The 16,636-nt window shown below is 42.9% G+C and overlaps 1 protein-coding gene across 1 annotated transcript in view; it reads right to left on the bottom strand.

The window, feature by feature from the left end:
• Nucleotides 1-6,466: 6,466 nt before the first annotated feature.
• pcbp4 (poly(rC) binding protein 4) overlaps nt 6,467-16,636 on the bottom strand; it is a 178,222-nt gene continuing 168,052 nt past the window's right edge. The window contains exon 16 of the mRNA XM_039611948.1: nt 6,467-13,880. Coding sequence (XP_039467882.1) covers nt 13,439-13,880 — 442 coding nt within the window. The 3' untranslated portion in view covers nt 6,467-13,438. The remainder of the gene's footprint in view (nt 13,881-16,636) is intronic.

Genomic DNA, 16,636 nt, shown 5'->3' on the forward strand with positions numbered 1-16,636 from the left:
GTTTAGAATAATCCTCACACGGGGTCTTGGTGCAGCGTCTCAGGTCATCTTGCTTGAAATGAGCTTCTTGCGATTTGGCCACCCCTCCCCTTGATGCGTGTCTGCAATTCTCTCTATGACATCATACGATCCAAAAATAGTGTTTAGAACAGATGTTTTATGTTTTTCTCTCTCGGGGATTACTTGCACACACGTCAACCTCATTATGTGAAACTTTAATCATGTTTCATGTGAGCATCCATGATTGGAGCGGGAGCTGAGAGACAGGAAGTGAGGAAAAGCAGAATTTGTGTCCTGTACATGAATCCATCAGTTATGATTCAGGTGGTGTTTAAGCCAGGGATGACCATTCTTTGGCATTTCAGTGTAAAAGTGAAGCTCGGGATTAAGGCTTTTGCTTCGTAGTAAGTCAGAACAGAGTCTATCATCTTTAGATGGAAGCTAGCTAGCTAATGTCCTGCGAAACCTTGTAAATCCTCTTTTTCATGAACGCCTGGAAGTTAAAATTTATTGTAAAAACTGTGAGAGCGGCCACACTGAATCTGGATCAAATGGTTAATGATGTCAGACTTAATAAGCAGTTTGCATGCACTTCAGCAGAAATGATATTTGGTGGCATTTCTGGGATCTGGTTGTTTATTTCGACTTCTTCTGTCTAGCTACACAGCGTTTTGTTTGGGTTCCTCAGTTATAGTCCTGAGCTTTGAGGACACAGGTGGGTCTCCTCCAGATTTCCAGAAAGTTCAGGAATGCATGAAAACCTTCATGTTGGTGCTCATGTCTTGTCTCTCTCCCAATAATCATTAAAATTAATTTCCCACATTCACATTCATCCAGCCAAAATAAAAAAAACCATCCCGATGTCACTGCAGTCTCCCCATCGCAGCCCGAGGAATCAGATTAAATCTGATGGATTATTTTCTGTATAAATAAGATTTTTTTTGCTGTTTAACTGCAGTAAAGCACTCAGAACTTCCAGCAGCCGGTGGAAAAAATCAGATGGTTATAAACGACGTACAATCAGCTTTTCTGCTAATTAACTTATAAGCACTTAAGCGATAAAAAGATACACGTATACTGAAACTAATTGTTAAAAAATCAGATTATATTGAGTGCTCTGAGAGCTCAATTAGAGTGGAAAAGTGTCGTAAGAGTACCAGTGCTGTTATCTGTATCAGGGTGTGGTGAATGCAGGTACATCAGCTGTGTGCAGGAGAAGTAAAGAACACATTTGTAAATGTGTAAATACTCAAAGAAAATTAAAGCCTAGCAGCTGATTTCCACTTGAGCCCATCGTTGTCCCTCCCCCGCTGCTGCTGGTGTGTGCGCAGACGTGACATCTGTATAATTATCTCCAGCGGTCGAGGTGCTTTGTGTCAGTTAAGGGTCCTCGTGTGAACAGGCTGCTTTAATTGTTGTTTAAAACACCGGCTAGCACTGATCTCTGTGTAATTACTGCTGTCCCCGACTCGCTCGTCCTTATCTGTTTGGTTGGTGAGAGAGACAAAGAAGAGTGTTTCTCAAGTGTGTGTGTGTGTGTGTGTGTGTGTATATGTGTGTGTGTGTGTGTGTGTGTGTGTGTGTGTGTGTGTGTGTGTGTGTGTGGTGGGCACAAACATGATGGTGATCTAGTCTGCAAAATGAAAAGCTCACACACAGTCTGCCTCATCACACACACACACACACACACACACACACACACACACACTCGTTTTCATGTCTTAGTGAGGACCCTTAACCCTAACCATCAAAAATGAATGTGTAACCCTTAACCCTAACCCTTACCATAACCTAACTGTAACCCTGACACTAAAACCATCTTTTGAGTCTCAAAAATGTCTTCAAACTCGTGAGGATGGGCATTTGGTCCCCACAAGTGTAGTGGCATGCCCATTTCTGTCCTCACAAACATGTCTAAGCATGTGTACACACACACACACACACACACACACAAACATGCAGTTCGAGATGTACAAATCCTCAGAGAAACAGTATGACAATATATACATGTGCACATGTGCAGAACTGCTGGCTGTGAGTGTGTCATATTTGACCAGCTGTTGAGCTCTAAGCTCTTATTCTAAGACCCACTTTCATCTGAGGCAGGCAGCTCTCAGTGTTTATGGAGTGTTGGCTCACAGCCCGCCGTGTGTGTGTGTGTGTGTGTGTGAAAAGACACAAATTAATGTGACTGTTGAATGTGTATAGGCGCAGTAGCGCAATCGTACATGGAATTGTGTGCTGAGGTTTATGTGATGTTCATTTCAATAAAGACTCCTGTTCAAAACATTAATATTTCCATTTCTAGTCATTTTTCGTTGTGTTTTTTTCCTATCAGCTTACCTCTCTGACATGCCTTCCCAATGTGATGTTTGTGTAAAGTTTGGTCAGAGGGTTCCTTTGTAAATGCGCATGCGCCATTAGCGTGCTGCCTGCTGTAACCTATAATTTAATTAGAGATTAATAAAGTATTTTTGATTCTGATTTCTATTTGTTGGTTTGACTCTGGAGGGCAGCAGCAGCAGGACAGCCTCACAGGGCACAGCAGGCGATGACGACGAATATGACAGTGAGGAGCTGGGTTGCAAAGCAGCTTGCAGGTGTGCAGCAACTTTGGGCTGAATGTGATTAACAGTCTCAAAATGAGTTTGCAGGATTGTTTAAACTAATTTAAGTGTAACCGGTGGGAACAGGTGCTATGCAGTCACGCACTACTTTGCTCTTCGTAAGTCTGAATGGTTGCATTTACACTTTCGCCATGTTTGTTTTTCAGAGGCAGACGTGAACAAATTTAGATGAACTGAGTTAAATTAAAACATCCAAGAAACACACACACCTGTGTTTTACAGCAGGCTGTAAAGTGGTTTGTTTCTGCTGTGAAGTTTAACATGACTGTCTGTGGTGACAGACTCAGTGCTGGAGGCGCCCTCCTGTGGACGTTAGAAGAACTGTAGGTTGTGGCTCTTCATGGTTAGCAGCCACAGAAAATAGCAACAACTTATTTGGAAGTAAAGATGTCACACTGTGTGCATCGTGCGGGTGTTATGAAAGCCTCCTCGTTCTGTCTCTCCTCATTTGTGTTTTCTTTTGTGTGCTACTTGCCCATTAAACGCCCCATTTGCATTTTGAAACCACTCGTTTGAGGCAGGTTGCACAGCTGCTTTCCATTTGCTCATCAGAGTGACAGTGTGGCGTGGCACAACGACGGGCACGCTGGGAGTGGAATGAAGTTCAGTATCAGATCCATCGTGCTCCCAGACAGAGTTCACTGTGGTCGCAGTTCAATGACTCGGACTCTTTGTTACTGACCGACCTTCCGGTTCTTATTTCCTGCAGAGCCTCTCATTTCTCCGAGCTCTGCCGCTGTAACACTGTAATCTCTCTGAAGTGGCTGTTGTTTCACCACCTACAGAGAATCTGCTTCTGTTCATGTTTTGGGTCGCTGCCTCATAAAATGATCAGTAATTACTTAAAAAAAACCCTCGCTGGATGCAGTGATTGGAGTGGTGTTTCTATTTATGTCATTTTACAACTTTGGGATTCGCAGCAGCTGCGACGCTCGGGGAAGGAAACAGTTTAAATAAAAGCAGAAAATAAAAATTGAACATTTCAAAGACGACCCTTTCTGCTCATTTGCAGGTTCATTTACTCTTCAGAATAATCCTTCATCTTATCCTGAGCCTTTCCAGTTATCTTTCAGTCTGAAATGAGCTGTTTTAGCTCCTCCCCCTATAAGGCAGTTTTCTTTTGATTGGTTGTCTGTCACAAACAGAAGGTTTGAACTGTAAGATGTGCTGATAATCTATATGCAACAAGCCAATAAAAAGTAATACAAAGATAATTAAACAATATGATCAAATAAAGTAACAGGAGCATAAGTGGGCGGGGCTTCTGTGCACACAGCCTCAGGTCTGTGCCTGAGATCAATTAAGCACTTAGATCAGTCTGAAGCTCCTGACTCATTCATTTTATTAACACTTCAAAAAAAAAAAAAAACTTGGAGATTTTTCATGTTGCTGTTAAACGGACTGGTTCTTATACATCGCTTTTCTACTCTGTCTGAGCACTCAGAGCGCTTTATGCAACTAATTCATTCACACAAGCACTTCTAAGCTTAAGTATCTAACATTCATACTCCAATAGATGCATCGGAGAGCAACATGGGGTTAGTATCTTGCCCAAGGATATTTGGCATGCAGACTAGAGCACCCTGGGATCGAACCACCAACCTTCTGGTTAGTGGCTGATCTGCTCTGCCACCTGAGCTACAGCAGGTACACAGATTTTCAGGTTGCTTTCTAAACCTGAAAAGCTCCACGGCTCCTAAGTGTCATTGAACGCACATTTTCCAGAAATTTGCAGATTGTGGAATTTTTAGGATTTGTATTAAAAAAAAAAAAAAACAAAAAAAAACAGCCAATCAGATTTACATTTGATGTAGTTACCTGGGCTGGCACACTAGGGGGCGCTAACCTAATGGCATAATTATGGTATGTTTGACTTTTCATCTCAATTCTTGACATTTAGAAAGAAGAAAAAACATCAGTGAAATATGAGGACCTGTTTTATTAGCCTACAGAAGCTCTTTCTGTCACCAGCCAGATGTGGTACACGGTGTCATTCCCACTGAAGTGTTTTCCATGTTCAGGCTTGAATATGTGTGAAAGCACTCAGCTGATCTGGACTGTTTTAAATATTCTGAGCCTTTTGTATGAAGTATCAGCCCCCTGCTGGGACTGTGGGGAAATTCACCTCAGTGGGGGGCCCTCAAAACATCTTGAGATTTGTAGATAATATCATTTCAAAATGGCTCATCAAAAAAAAAAAAAAAAACATGACGCTAGAAAACGATCTAAAGCAGTCCTGCTGTCATCCTTTGCTTGGCAACGTTTATTTATATATTTTGAGAAATCTAATGACAGCAGGGAGCTGAAACTTTGTGCAGGTCCTCTTCCCAAGGAAACCTTTCTCCTGGATTGTTTTTAAATCTGAAGACTTTGGATGGGATGAACTACACATGATGAAACAAACAGCTACAGGGCTGTGCAAACGTTTTAGGCAGGTGTGAAAAAAAATGCTGTAAACAAAAGAATGCTTTCAAAAATAAGTGTTAATCATTTATTTTCATCTATCAACAAAATGCAGCGAATGAACAGAAGAGAAATCTAAAACACATCAATATTTGGTGTGACCACCCTTTGCCTTCTTCTAGGTCCACTTGAACACAGTTTTTGAAGGAACTCGGAAGGTACGTTGTTCCAAACATCTTGGAGAACTAACCACAGATCTTCTGTGGATGTCGGCTTCCTCACATCCTTCTGTCTCTTCATGTAATTGCAGACACACTCGATGATGCTGAGATCAGGGCTCTGTGGGGGCCGTACCATCACTTCCAGTACTTCAATGACTTTGGCTGTATGTTTGGGGCCGTTGTCCTGCTGCAGAATACATTTGGGGCCAGTAAACAATCATTTATATTTCTGAAAGCTTTCTTTCACACCTGCCTAAAACCTTTGCACAGTACTGTACATCAGCCATGTAGTTCATATGATGCAGCAGTAAACTGATGTAAGTCAGTGATTCCCTGTAAATCTGAGCTTTGCACTCATGAATGACTTATTGTGCAGTCATTCGTGGACATGAATGGCTAGTCCTGTTTTCTTTCACAGCTCTACTCTTTCAGGATGTGAAACAAATATATTTAAACCCAAATGCAGCATTAATGTCTTCATCTCAGCTAACTCCACTGACTGTGAAAATATCATTTTTTTTAAAATATCATTTTGTCTGTATGTGGATTTTTTAGGACTTGAGAGGAATTTTGAGGTGGGATCTGTGCCCACCTGCCCCGGGTGGCTGTAGCTCAGGTAGAGCAGCTCATCTACTGATCAGAAGGTTAGTGGTTCTATCCCTGGTTCCTCCAGTCTGCATGCCAAGTATCCTTGGGCAACATACTAACCCTAAATTGCTCTCCGAGTGTGAATATGTGTGAATGGTAGTTAGGAAGCACTAAGAAACTTGGTGCTTGTGTGACTGGGTGTGATTGGGTGAATGTGGCATGTTGTACATATAAGAATGAGTCCATTTACCCATCGCATACAATCATTAGTTATCCAACATTCGCCCGCAGTGTCGGCAGATGGCGTCTTTCATATTCAAGGTTCACTGAAGTTTTGTCTTCATATTTGTTTTTGTGTGAAGGTTTTTTCCCTTCTCAGATTCGATGCAGCTTTATCAGATGTTTGCTGGAAGGAGGAGTTGCCTTGAAGGTGAAAGTCAGAGGTCAACCTCACTATGCAGTTTATATTCTGATACTCATCTGTGACTGCTTTTTAGATAATTACACACCTGCAGATGTGCATAAATGCACCGTGTACACGTCTGCCCTGCAGGTGTGCACTTTAAAACTAAAGTCATGCACAGAGAATCATCAGTTTTCAAGCAGAAAGCAGTCGACAGTTTCATCTTCAGTGTGGGTTTAATTTATTAGAACATGGCATGAATGGAAAGAAAACAGTCACAAACACATCAGGCTGATATACAAAGAGCAAAACGTCCCCGTCTTTACAGGAAGCAGAAATGAAAACCAAAAAGATGGAAGAATATGTCGTCATAATGGATTTTTCATGTTCGAGTGCAATACAATATTCATAACCGTTCAGCCGTGGGTTCAGGGTGAGCGAGCGTGTCGCCGTGTGTGTATGTTTGTCGTACAGCCTCCAATGAGAGCGTCTTTACGAAGCGAGCTTCATCTCCGTGTTCGTCAAAGTCTCGGAGAATGTCGCAGGAACGTCCGCCTCCATGGTCTGAATGTCCAACGCATTCACCCCGAAGAGCAATAACGTGACTCTGTTTTTGTTTCCCAGGCGACTTGACGACGTGTGATTTTTCTCTCCAGAAAACGTTACAGACTTTGAATTTTAATAAGAGTGAAAAATATATTTTCATAAAGAATGTGTTGTTAATGTTCACTTCAGAGCAGAGGTGGAATTAAGTCTCCCTAAAAGGATGGATGCTCGGCTAAAATCTGCGTTGGTGTTCCTGAAAATAAATCTCTCTTTTTTTTTTTTAAGTGCAAAAGTTAATTTAAGGAGCTGCTGTGGATTCTGATCTTTGTGTTTAAGATTCCAGGACTCAACACGTCTGCTCCTAATGTTCTTCCAAAACATGTTTTTAATTATTACTGCAAAAATTTTGTTAAAGGAAAAATTAATCTGGCACAAATTATTCTTCAGCTCAGTCTCTTTTAATGTGTCTTAAAATGATGTCTGGAGGGTGTTTTTATATATTTTTTTGTTATGGGCCAAAAGCTGATTCATATTCATGCAAATGGAATAATTTTTGGTTGATGAGGAAATATGAGGATCCAATTTAAAAAAATGAAAGTTTGTGCATCTTTAAATGAAAGTGGTTAAAATTCTTACTTTAGAGCAGATTTGGACACAGACAGGGACTGTGCATGTGCTCATATCAGTGCATTCTTCAAGGGATTTTCCTTAATATTTGTACACATTTGTACTGACAGGAACCAAAGTGACTGTACTAAATTATTAAAAATGTCAAAACCAGTGGAGTAAACAAGCATGCAGGAGATATTATGGGCTAACTATGACGGGGACTCTCTACACTTTCAGTGTGGTGATCAGAAAGTTCTGAGAACAGGTCCGTGAAAATGAAAAGTGCTACATGATTTAGATTGGGCGAGTCATCTTCTCTGTCCCCTTTCACCGGGTCTCTGCTGGATCTCCTCACACATGTCGGAACAAGCCGAATTTGGTGAGAGATCCAGGACGTGAGCAAAAGCCAAAATGGCAGCAGAGCACCTGTTTGTGTTCCCTCTGCAGCAGACGCCTGCGTGGATGGTCTCACTCTGGGGAACTAATTCAGAGTGAATTCTGAAGGGAACAAAAGGGAAAAAATCATCCTCCTGGTTTAACCTGAAAGTGCTCGCTCAAAGCCGCAGAGCCTGCGTTCATCACCAGCGATGATCCTCGACGTGAAATTCACTTCAGTTTCAAAGTGAAGCTGAAGTTTGAGGTCTGCAGCTGCCTGCACAGGCCCGAGAAGATGATCTTAAAGATCTCAAATTCAAAACGAGGGCGGTTCACGAATTTCATGTTCTCAGAACTTTGTGATTCCGCCTTGTTTACGGTGCATTGAGGAATATTTCCTGTTTTTCCCAGAAAAAATGGCCCCTGGACCAGCTGCAATTTCCACTGATGGTTGCACATCCCTCGTCTACTTCTGCTTGGTGCCCCAAATGTAAAGAACCCCTCCAGACATCATTCAGAGTACCAGAGTCTGTCAGTTACTCTTCAGGGCGGGTGCGTTGCCAGTCAGAGCCGTGGTCCACTGTAGCCCTTTCACTTCAGCTGCACGCCACCAGCACGGCGTCCGTGTGAACCCACGCGGGGTTCAGAGCTGAACCGCACAGAGATGAGTTTGCATAGACATCAATTCAAGTCAGACTCATGCAAATGGATGAAAGACACGTGGACGATGAAAAGCAAGAACGACAAAAGTTAAAGAAAAAAGAAAAGTGAGTATAGAGAGGATGGATGTGAGGAGACGGGTGTCCACAGTTCAGTTCATCAACATTATTTATAAAAATAAGTGAGCTTGTTAAATATACCACAGCATCATCATCGTCGTCAGTCTTTTTAGAAACAAACAGAAGGAACAGAGAAGCGCCAACACCCCATCGAGTTGAACGTTAATGTATTTGTTACAGCTGGAAAGTACACACACCCAGATTAGCCGCTGCTGTTGCTCTGCAATGTGTAGCTACTCATACGGCTCTGTTTAGTATTGCTTTGAGTTCACACTGCCAGTGCAAAGACCGAGGCCTGTGTGTGTGTGTGTGTATGTGTGTGTGTGTGTGTGTGTGTGTGTTACACTAATTTCATGGTCATATTTGCGTGTATTTACATGTTTGTGTGCGTGTTAGTGAGGCCAATCAAACATGCAGCATTAGTCTCTGACACTCTGGGCGTCAGTTTAATCTGAACAAAATAAATTAAAATTAAATAAACTTTTTAAAAATTGCACAAGCTCTGCCACAGAACTACAAAAAGCACACTCACACATTTCTAACAGATCTCATCAGCCGCTGCCACAGACTAGCATAAAAGATGCACCGTAAGCCTGCACCCTCTAACGTCCAGCAGGGGGCGACTGCTCTCATGTTGTTGTGACTTCAGACTTCCCCAACGAGTCGATGGCCTGAACATTAGTCTGAAATGGGATTTAACACATGATGCTCATTTTAAACTGGTGTCCAGACCAATGTTAAACTATCCGGTTTAAAAACACCGACTTGGTGAAAACATTCAGCTTCAGGTGGCTACGTCCATCTCTGATAAACAGCCTCTGATCATCTAAATGTTTGTGGATGATGACCTTACACTTTTATATTTTTGGTCATTGGTACTGATTAGCTTCCTGGAAACGCGTCTGCAGACTTAAAACTAACTTAAAACTAACGCGACTTCTGCTTTAATCAGAAGTTTGTCTATAACACGCCTGCTCGTTGTAGAGAACCTCACAGCCAGCATAGCATCTTTACTCTGACTCGGCTCTGATGATGTTTTGGTTACAACAGGAAGCTGTTCTCAGGGGTAACACTGTAATACACGAAGGAATCTGTTCCAACTTCTTGATCCAGATTCAGAATTCAGATTTGGTAAAATCTTCTTTCTCTCTCATATACTTCTGTTCCAGAGGCGGGCGTTCATTCAAACACGATCAGTTTCTATTAATGAGGTCAGTGTATGGACAGTAATCTCTGTGAGCCCACAGCTCGGCTGCAGACTGCCATGAACTCTGTTTCGGCTCTCTGTGATGTCATAGAGGGATGTGTCCTTACATGGTCTGTTCACACATTCTGTTTCAGAGGGGCAACCAATGGGAGAGGAGCTAACACAGACAGTTGATGAGCTGAGGTGATGCACTAAGTATGAAGTAAACCAGGATTATTTTGAACTATGAATCATGCAAAGCTAGTCTAGCAGAGTCCAAGAATAAAAACACAAAGCAAAAAACGGGAGCTCAGTCTGTTCACGGTGCTCTGTTGTCTACTGGAGTTTAAAATCACGATGCACTTCTCCTCCCCCTTCAAGCCATCTTTCTTCTAATAATCACAGACAGGTTACTGCTAGATGACTACATTAGGGACATCACCTCTTGATGACATCACAGAGAGCCAAGAGTGTTCAGAGCACTCTGAGCGTGAGCTTTTGGCCCACAGGGATTAGATACACTTCTACTCATACTGAGCTCATCATTAGAGACTCTGGTCATATTTACTAGAAGCATCCATCACAGGAACAGGAGATGAGCAAAAGCACACAACAGGTCCACTTAAAACTCAACTGCATGTGACAAAATGTTGACTCGGTACTTTCTGACGGATGGATCGACTCCTGGAGCCGAGCTGGATTTTGGCCTCCTTATCAGAGCGTGTCCCCGATATATCTGCTTAGAGCTGCCAGGATTATCGATCTGTGGTACTCACCCAGTAATTACTTCAAACGTCTGGCTATCAGAAACTGGCTTTTCCAAAGCTCCTCACTGTACACGTTCAAAGATTTCCAATTTTAAAAACCAGTGCTTTTATTCTAGTTCTGTGGATGCTGAAAGTTGAGAAGCAGGGCAGACATTTACAAACACATATCCCAGTTAGAAAGTGTGTGTGTGTGTGTGTGTGTGTGTGTGTGTGTGTGTGAGAGAGAGAGTGAGAGAGAGAGAGAGAGAGAGAGAGTGATAAAATGGCCAGTTTGAGCTCACAAGTGAAAACACTACTCTTCTAACAAAAACACCCGGTTATTAGCAATAATGGTACAGTGATATTTTTTTATCCCCCAAAAAGAAAATAATCAGTTTTGTTCACACTAAAACACAGAACGTACAGAAACTAAAATACAGTTTTACAGTCTTCACCTGCAGCCATGTTGGGAAATGAACTCTTCTAAAACTGTAATACTCCTCTCAATAAGTTAAAAAATAATTTAAACAACACATTTTGAAAGAGAACAGATGCAAAAAACAAAAAAACCTTTTTAAATCTGTTGTATGTCTTAAAAAAAACTCTATACAACAAATACTGAAGGAAAAACCAGACAGGAAGCAAACGCAAAATAGTCATTTACAAGTCGACATCATTGTATACAAAAGCAGAGTTTTCAGCTCAGTGTTAGTGACCAGTGATTATAAACTCTGAGGGAATATTCCACAATAGTTAATAAATATGCGAGTATACAATAGGACAAAGAGCGGGGGACAAAAAGAGCAGGACACAGACGAGGAGGGGAAAGCAGAATAGTCTCTATGGCTTTTACAGGCTTTGTGGCCCAAATGACCTTAAATATCAGCGGCTGCAAACGCCCACCAACTCTCTGAACTCGGAAAAGGGCCGAGCTGCAAAAAGTTGGGATGGACTTTTAGAAGTGGGATTGTTGGAAAATGATGACTCAGACCTGCTGATCCTGACTTTTAATTTAAAAATCAGACAAATAGATGAATTTCTTTTAATGTCTCAGATTATTTAACAGCATGAAGAACACTTCCACATCAAGGAGCAGACTGGAGCATCCTTAAAGCTGTTTTTATGTGGTCGGATGTGGAATAACGATGAGCCAAGTAAGAGTCTCGCTTTCAAAATCCATGCAAAGTAAAATTACACAAGTATTATCACATCTAAAGTATTTGAAGTAAAAGTTCTGCTTCTGCAGTGGTGCCCACAAACAATCAGTGGATGAATTTAAAGTTTGCACTTTTCTATCATCTTTGCTTGGTTTTCTATTAAAATAACACCAAAAAACTGAGTTTACTTGCCTCCATCCACTGGGAAAACTAACGTTTGGGGGCTTGTCCAGGATCCGGGCTGGGACAGAGACATTAAAGCATCCATAGGTTTGTCTGAGTGTGTAAGTGTCTAGCAAAATTATTTTCCTGAACTTTTTCCAGCTGTGTCTGTGTTTGAGTGACAGGTGAAGTATTGAGGAGCCATTGACCCTGAGTCGTTTGTACGTGGTGAGCCATCAGCCTTAGAGAGCTGCTGTACAGGATTGTCCTATTTTGCTTTTGGTGTTTTTCATTCTGGTCCTACACCCCTCGCTTTGAGGTGTTCAAAGGTTCTGAAACTTTGTTTTTAAAAGTGCTACTCAAAGAAAGAAAAAGCTGTTGGATAGACGCATATATAAAAAGGTTAAAGAAGCAAGGTGAAGAGTGTTATTCGTCATCCTGTATTTGTTTTTCTGTAATTTATTTCCCACTCTGTGGAGCTGAGACGGATTTCTGCATGAAAATCAGAAATCCTCCTTTATTTGATTTCTGAAAGCCGTGACTGGAGCCGCTGTAGTCTGTCAGAGTCCCTCGGCAGGTTCTGAGTTTATTATTTGACGTTTATGATTCAATAAGAAACTTGAATTTACAGAGAGCATGCGGCTCTGTTTTGGGGATTTTTCCTATTAGTTCGAGGTGTAGTTGAGTTAGCCTTTGCATTAGTGCTCAGTTATATTTTTAAAAGTGATGTTGTTGGTGCATTGTCACCTTGGTAACATGACACTGTTTGCAAACTTACACATACGTCATGTTTGGCAGTTGGTTTTGGTCTAATTGCAAAAACATGCTGTCTGACATGCAAGTCATCAGTGCTGAGGGAAACTGGGTGAAATCTGCTGAGAGACGTCGTCCTCCTGATCTTTTTATGATGGTAAGTAAGACCCTCAGTCGTGGTTTTTGTCAAATCGGTTTACCCTGGGAATACACCCAACCTGGTTGCACAATGTTCCAATACCAGGGTAGCAACCAGAGCTACTCCTCACTACTCCTCACTCAGGACAATGACTGCAATCCCAGTAAATCCACCGTGGAGTGTTTCACAATTGTCCGAGAAGCAGGTCTCTGCTCCACATCACTCAGAATAGCACCAGGTCTTTTTATTTCTTGACAGAAGCCACATCAAGCTGCAGAAAGCATATGAGGAGGGCAGGAAGTCGGACACAAGACGGCCGGTAAAGAGCTGGGTCCAAAATAAAAGACCTGGCACAGACTAAACACTCTGAACTGCTCGCAATGTGAAGACGTGCTGGAACAAAAACTTGTCCAAGACACGAACCTGCTGTGCCCCTGGTTTAGGGTTTGGTTACGACCGCAGCGCAGAGTCACGGTTAGCTGAACTGCAAACTTTAAACTTTTGACGTCACTAACCCCACGGCCAAAGAGAAAACCCTGTTTGCTGCCGTGCACACCTTTGATGGATGATTCAACATCATTCATGTTCCAACGATCCCACTTTGATTCTTTTAGGCAGTCAGAAAAAGAAGAAGAAGAAGAAGAAGAAGAGGTGGAGAGGCAAACAAGTGAATGAGTAATGTGCTGAAAGAAAAAACAAAAACGGCCCTTAACGTCTAAACCCGGCCAGGAGCTACCTCTTTGTTTAGTACGGCGCAAACTTCTGTCTCTCCGGCTTCTTCATTCCATTGGCTGAGGACGAGATCTTGGCCGTGTAGGACGCCAGGGCTGCTGCCGCATGAGCCGGAACCGGAACGGCTGCCGTCGCCGCTGCTGTCTGCACTGAGGCCGGTAGCACTGGAGCCCCGATGGCCGCTGCGGCCGCCGCCGCCGCTGCCGCTGCTGAGGCGGGAGGGGTGGAGAGTGCCAGGTAGGGGATGGATTTCACTCCCAGGAGGCTGGAGAGGGGGAGGGCGTAGGGAGCGCCCAGGATTGGAGCGTGGGGCAGTGCGGCGCCCATCGCTGCCAGGGGGGAGGAGGAGGAGGACGAGGCGGAGGCAGGGGGGGCGGGCTGGGTGAAGCTCATGGTCAGATCAACGGGAGACGGCATGGAGGAGGACTGGGCGGTGGATTTGGCGGTCTCTAAACTGGAGGGGGAGGTGGAGGGGAGGGGAGGGGAGGGAAGGGGGGGGAAGGAGGGTGGAGGAGGGGAGGGGGTCAGGGAGAGGGAATTTTGGATGGAGAAGGGTTAGAGGGTTAAATAAAAGACATGTTAAAAAAAATCAGAGTAAAAACGGAAAAGAAAAAAACCAAACAGGATCTGTAAAAATGAACCAACGGAAATCTGACAAAACTCAAATCATAAGACGGGCGTGTTTGGCTGGAGGTTGCAACAGATTATTGTAGGGGAGTTCGCTGTACAGATGGGGGGTGTGCTGTATAAGTTGGGGTGATGGCTTGGGAGGGGGCTTAGGGAGGAGGGAACAAAACCATCAGAGGAATTAGCATGGACGCTCCGTCAGAGAGGATGCTGCTTCAACAACAGGAAAGAAATCCTTTGTGCAGGTCTGTGCTCATCTCTGCGGGACCTTCTCACCTCATGTTTTCTAACTAAAAGAAATGTTCTGCACATTTTAGCATCAGTCACCATAAAACAGTCAGAGGTGGGCGGGCTCGCAGCCCCGCGTCCTCTTCATATTTCCTAAATCAGTGCAACCAACTGAAACTGTAAAATCAAAAACATAAGCCAATCAGCTGTTTGAGCCACTAACAAGCATCATTTGAAGGCGGGACTTTCTTTTTCTTACACCAAAATATACTGGCTTAAAAAAATCTACTGGCTTAAAACGCTGCACAGCAACTGTTCCTGTCTTTGTATTTGAATGTTATCACATGTATTTGCACACATTTGATTCAAACTGTAGCTTTTCTGCTTTTAACACATTTATTTCTCTGGTTATTAAATGTAAATGTGTTTAAGTTCGTGTAACTATCAGACAGCAGGTCAAACATGAAGCTGGAGTGTTCCCGGCATTAGAAAAGTACTGTTAAACATTCCCGAGTGCACAGGAACACCAAACAGCACACACCTGAGTGCCCGAGACCAACAAATGCCAAAACGTCTGCTCACTGTAAAGCAGGGGTCTCAAACTCCAGTCTTCAAGGGCCGGTGTCCTGCAACTTTTCCATGTGTCCCTGTTGCAACACACCTGAATACAATTCGTAGGTCATTAGCAAAACTCTATAGAACTTGACTGCATGCTGAGGTGGCAATTCAGCCATTTGATTCATGTTACAGCAGCTCATGAGTGAATGAACATGGTGCAATAAAAATACTTTTAGGACTACATTTTTCCAAACACTTAAATTTACTTAAATTTACTTGAGCAGGGTTACGGATTGCCACTTCAGCATGCAGTCAGGTTCTATCCTCTTGCTAATGACCTACTAATTGTATTAAGGTGTGTTGCACCAGGGGCACATGGAAAAGTTGCAGGACACCGGCCCTCAAGGATTGGAGTTTGAGACCCCTGCTGTAAAGTTTCTTGAAGGGGTATGGGTGACTCTTTCAGTTAAACGAATAAACGAAGTAATGAAGTGGAATCGGTACCATTAAACGAAGAATGCTGTGAAGAGTTTGCTTTTGAAGGCTTATGTTACGCTCCCTGTTTGAAAGTCAGCAGTGGTTCATGTCACCAGGAGGAAAACTCCCAGGTCACTAAGACTTTATCCTCTGAAAGACTTCCTTTAATGCACAGCTCCATCAATAGGTGATGCCCCCCATTTAAACCCTACAGTTAAGGCAACATGTCGTTGTTAAACTGAGAACTGCTCATTTTGAACTCGATTCAGAAAAGTTTGACAGGAACATGTTTGCCTCCGAGTTGCATCATCACCTCCTCGTTTAACAACACTGAGCGTCCTCAGGAGAGCAGCGGCTGTAGTTTCCTGTTGTTGCTTGATATGAGACAACATTCAGCTACTTAACACTCAGAGTCCTCCTCTGCCGCTTTAGGACGCTCCAGCTGTTTTTAATAGGCAGACACCTATTACATTACATTAGCACCTCTTCTACTGCAGATTCAGCTGCAGGAGTTCAGACTGTGTTTGGCATCATCTTGTTCATTTCGGTAAGACCGGACCAAAAAAAGACAGCCCGGTCTTATGGCAGAAACATTAATCTGTCCGTGCTCACAGACACATTCTGTCTTTGTATTTACTTGGATGAATTTTTCATTCTGTGTGTTGTTGTGTCTCTGTTATTTAAACACAGGCTTGTATCTGGCTTTCCTTGAAGTGTAGTCGTGCAGTGGAAACCTAAAAAGTAGTGCTAGGCCTCACAGGAGGCAGAACAAAGCAGCGATTTCATATTCTCTAACGTCGCCCACATATGAAACTGATTCTTGTTTAAACATATTTCACTGCAGAAGTGGTTACATCAACAGATATTGTACAATTACAAGTTCAATCTGTAAAGGTTCTTGCTCATGGGGTGGGTCAGATTAGAACCTGACAGCGTTATAAAAAGCTTAAAGTTGATCCCTCGGCCCGTCAGGCTCAGGCAGTTATCGTGTCCGCTTATGAAGCGCCTTGAGGCGACTTTTGTTGTGATTTGGCGCTATATAAATAAAATTGAATTGAATTGAATTGAATATCAAGCTGTGTTGGCAGTATTGTTTCAATGTGACTTCACTAATGTCTAAGTGAAACAATCAGAGGGTGGATCATTTGAGAGATGCACCCCTGTCACACCTTTTTACTGCAGAGCTCTGATCGTACCTGACACGCTCACATATCTATATACCGTATTTTTCGGACCATAAGGCACATTAAGCGAAACAAAACAGTCAGATAAGTCAAACTTTACTCAACTCATTCTTCTTGCTTCCTCCACTTCCGTACC

The sequence above is a fragment of the Oreochromis aureus genome, linkage group 5 (genome assembly GCF_013358895.1).
Source record: "Oreochromis aureus strain Israel breed Guangdong linkage group 5, ZZ_aureus, whole genome shotgun sequence".
NCBI classification, from domain to species: Eukaryota; Metazoa; Chordata; class Actinopteri; order Cichliformes; family Cichlidae; genus Oreochromis; species Oreochromis aureus.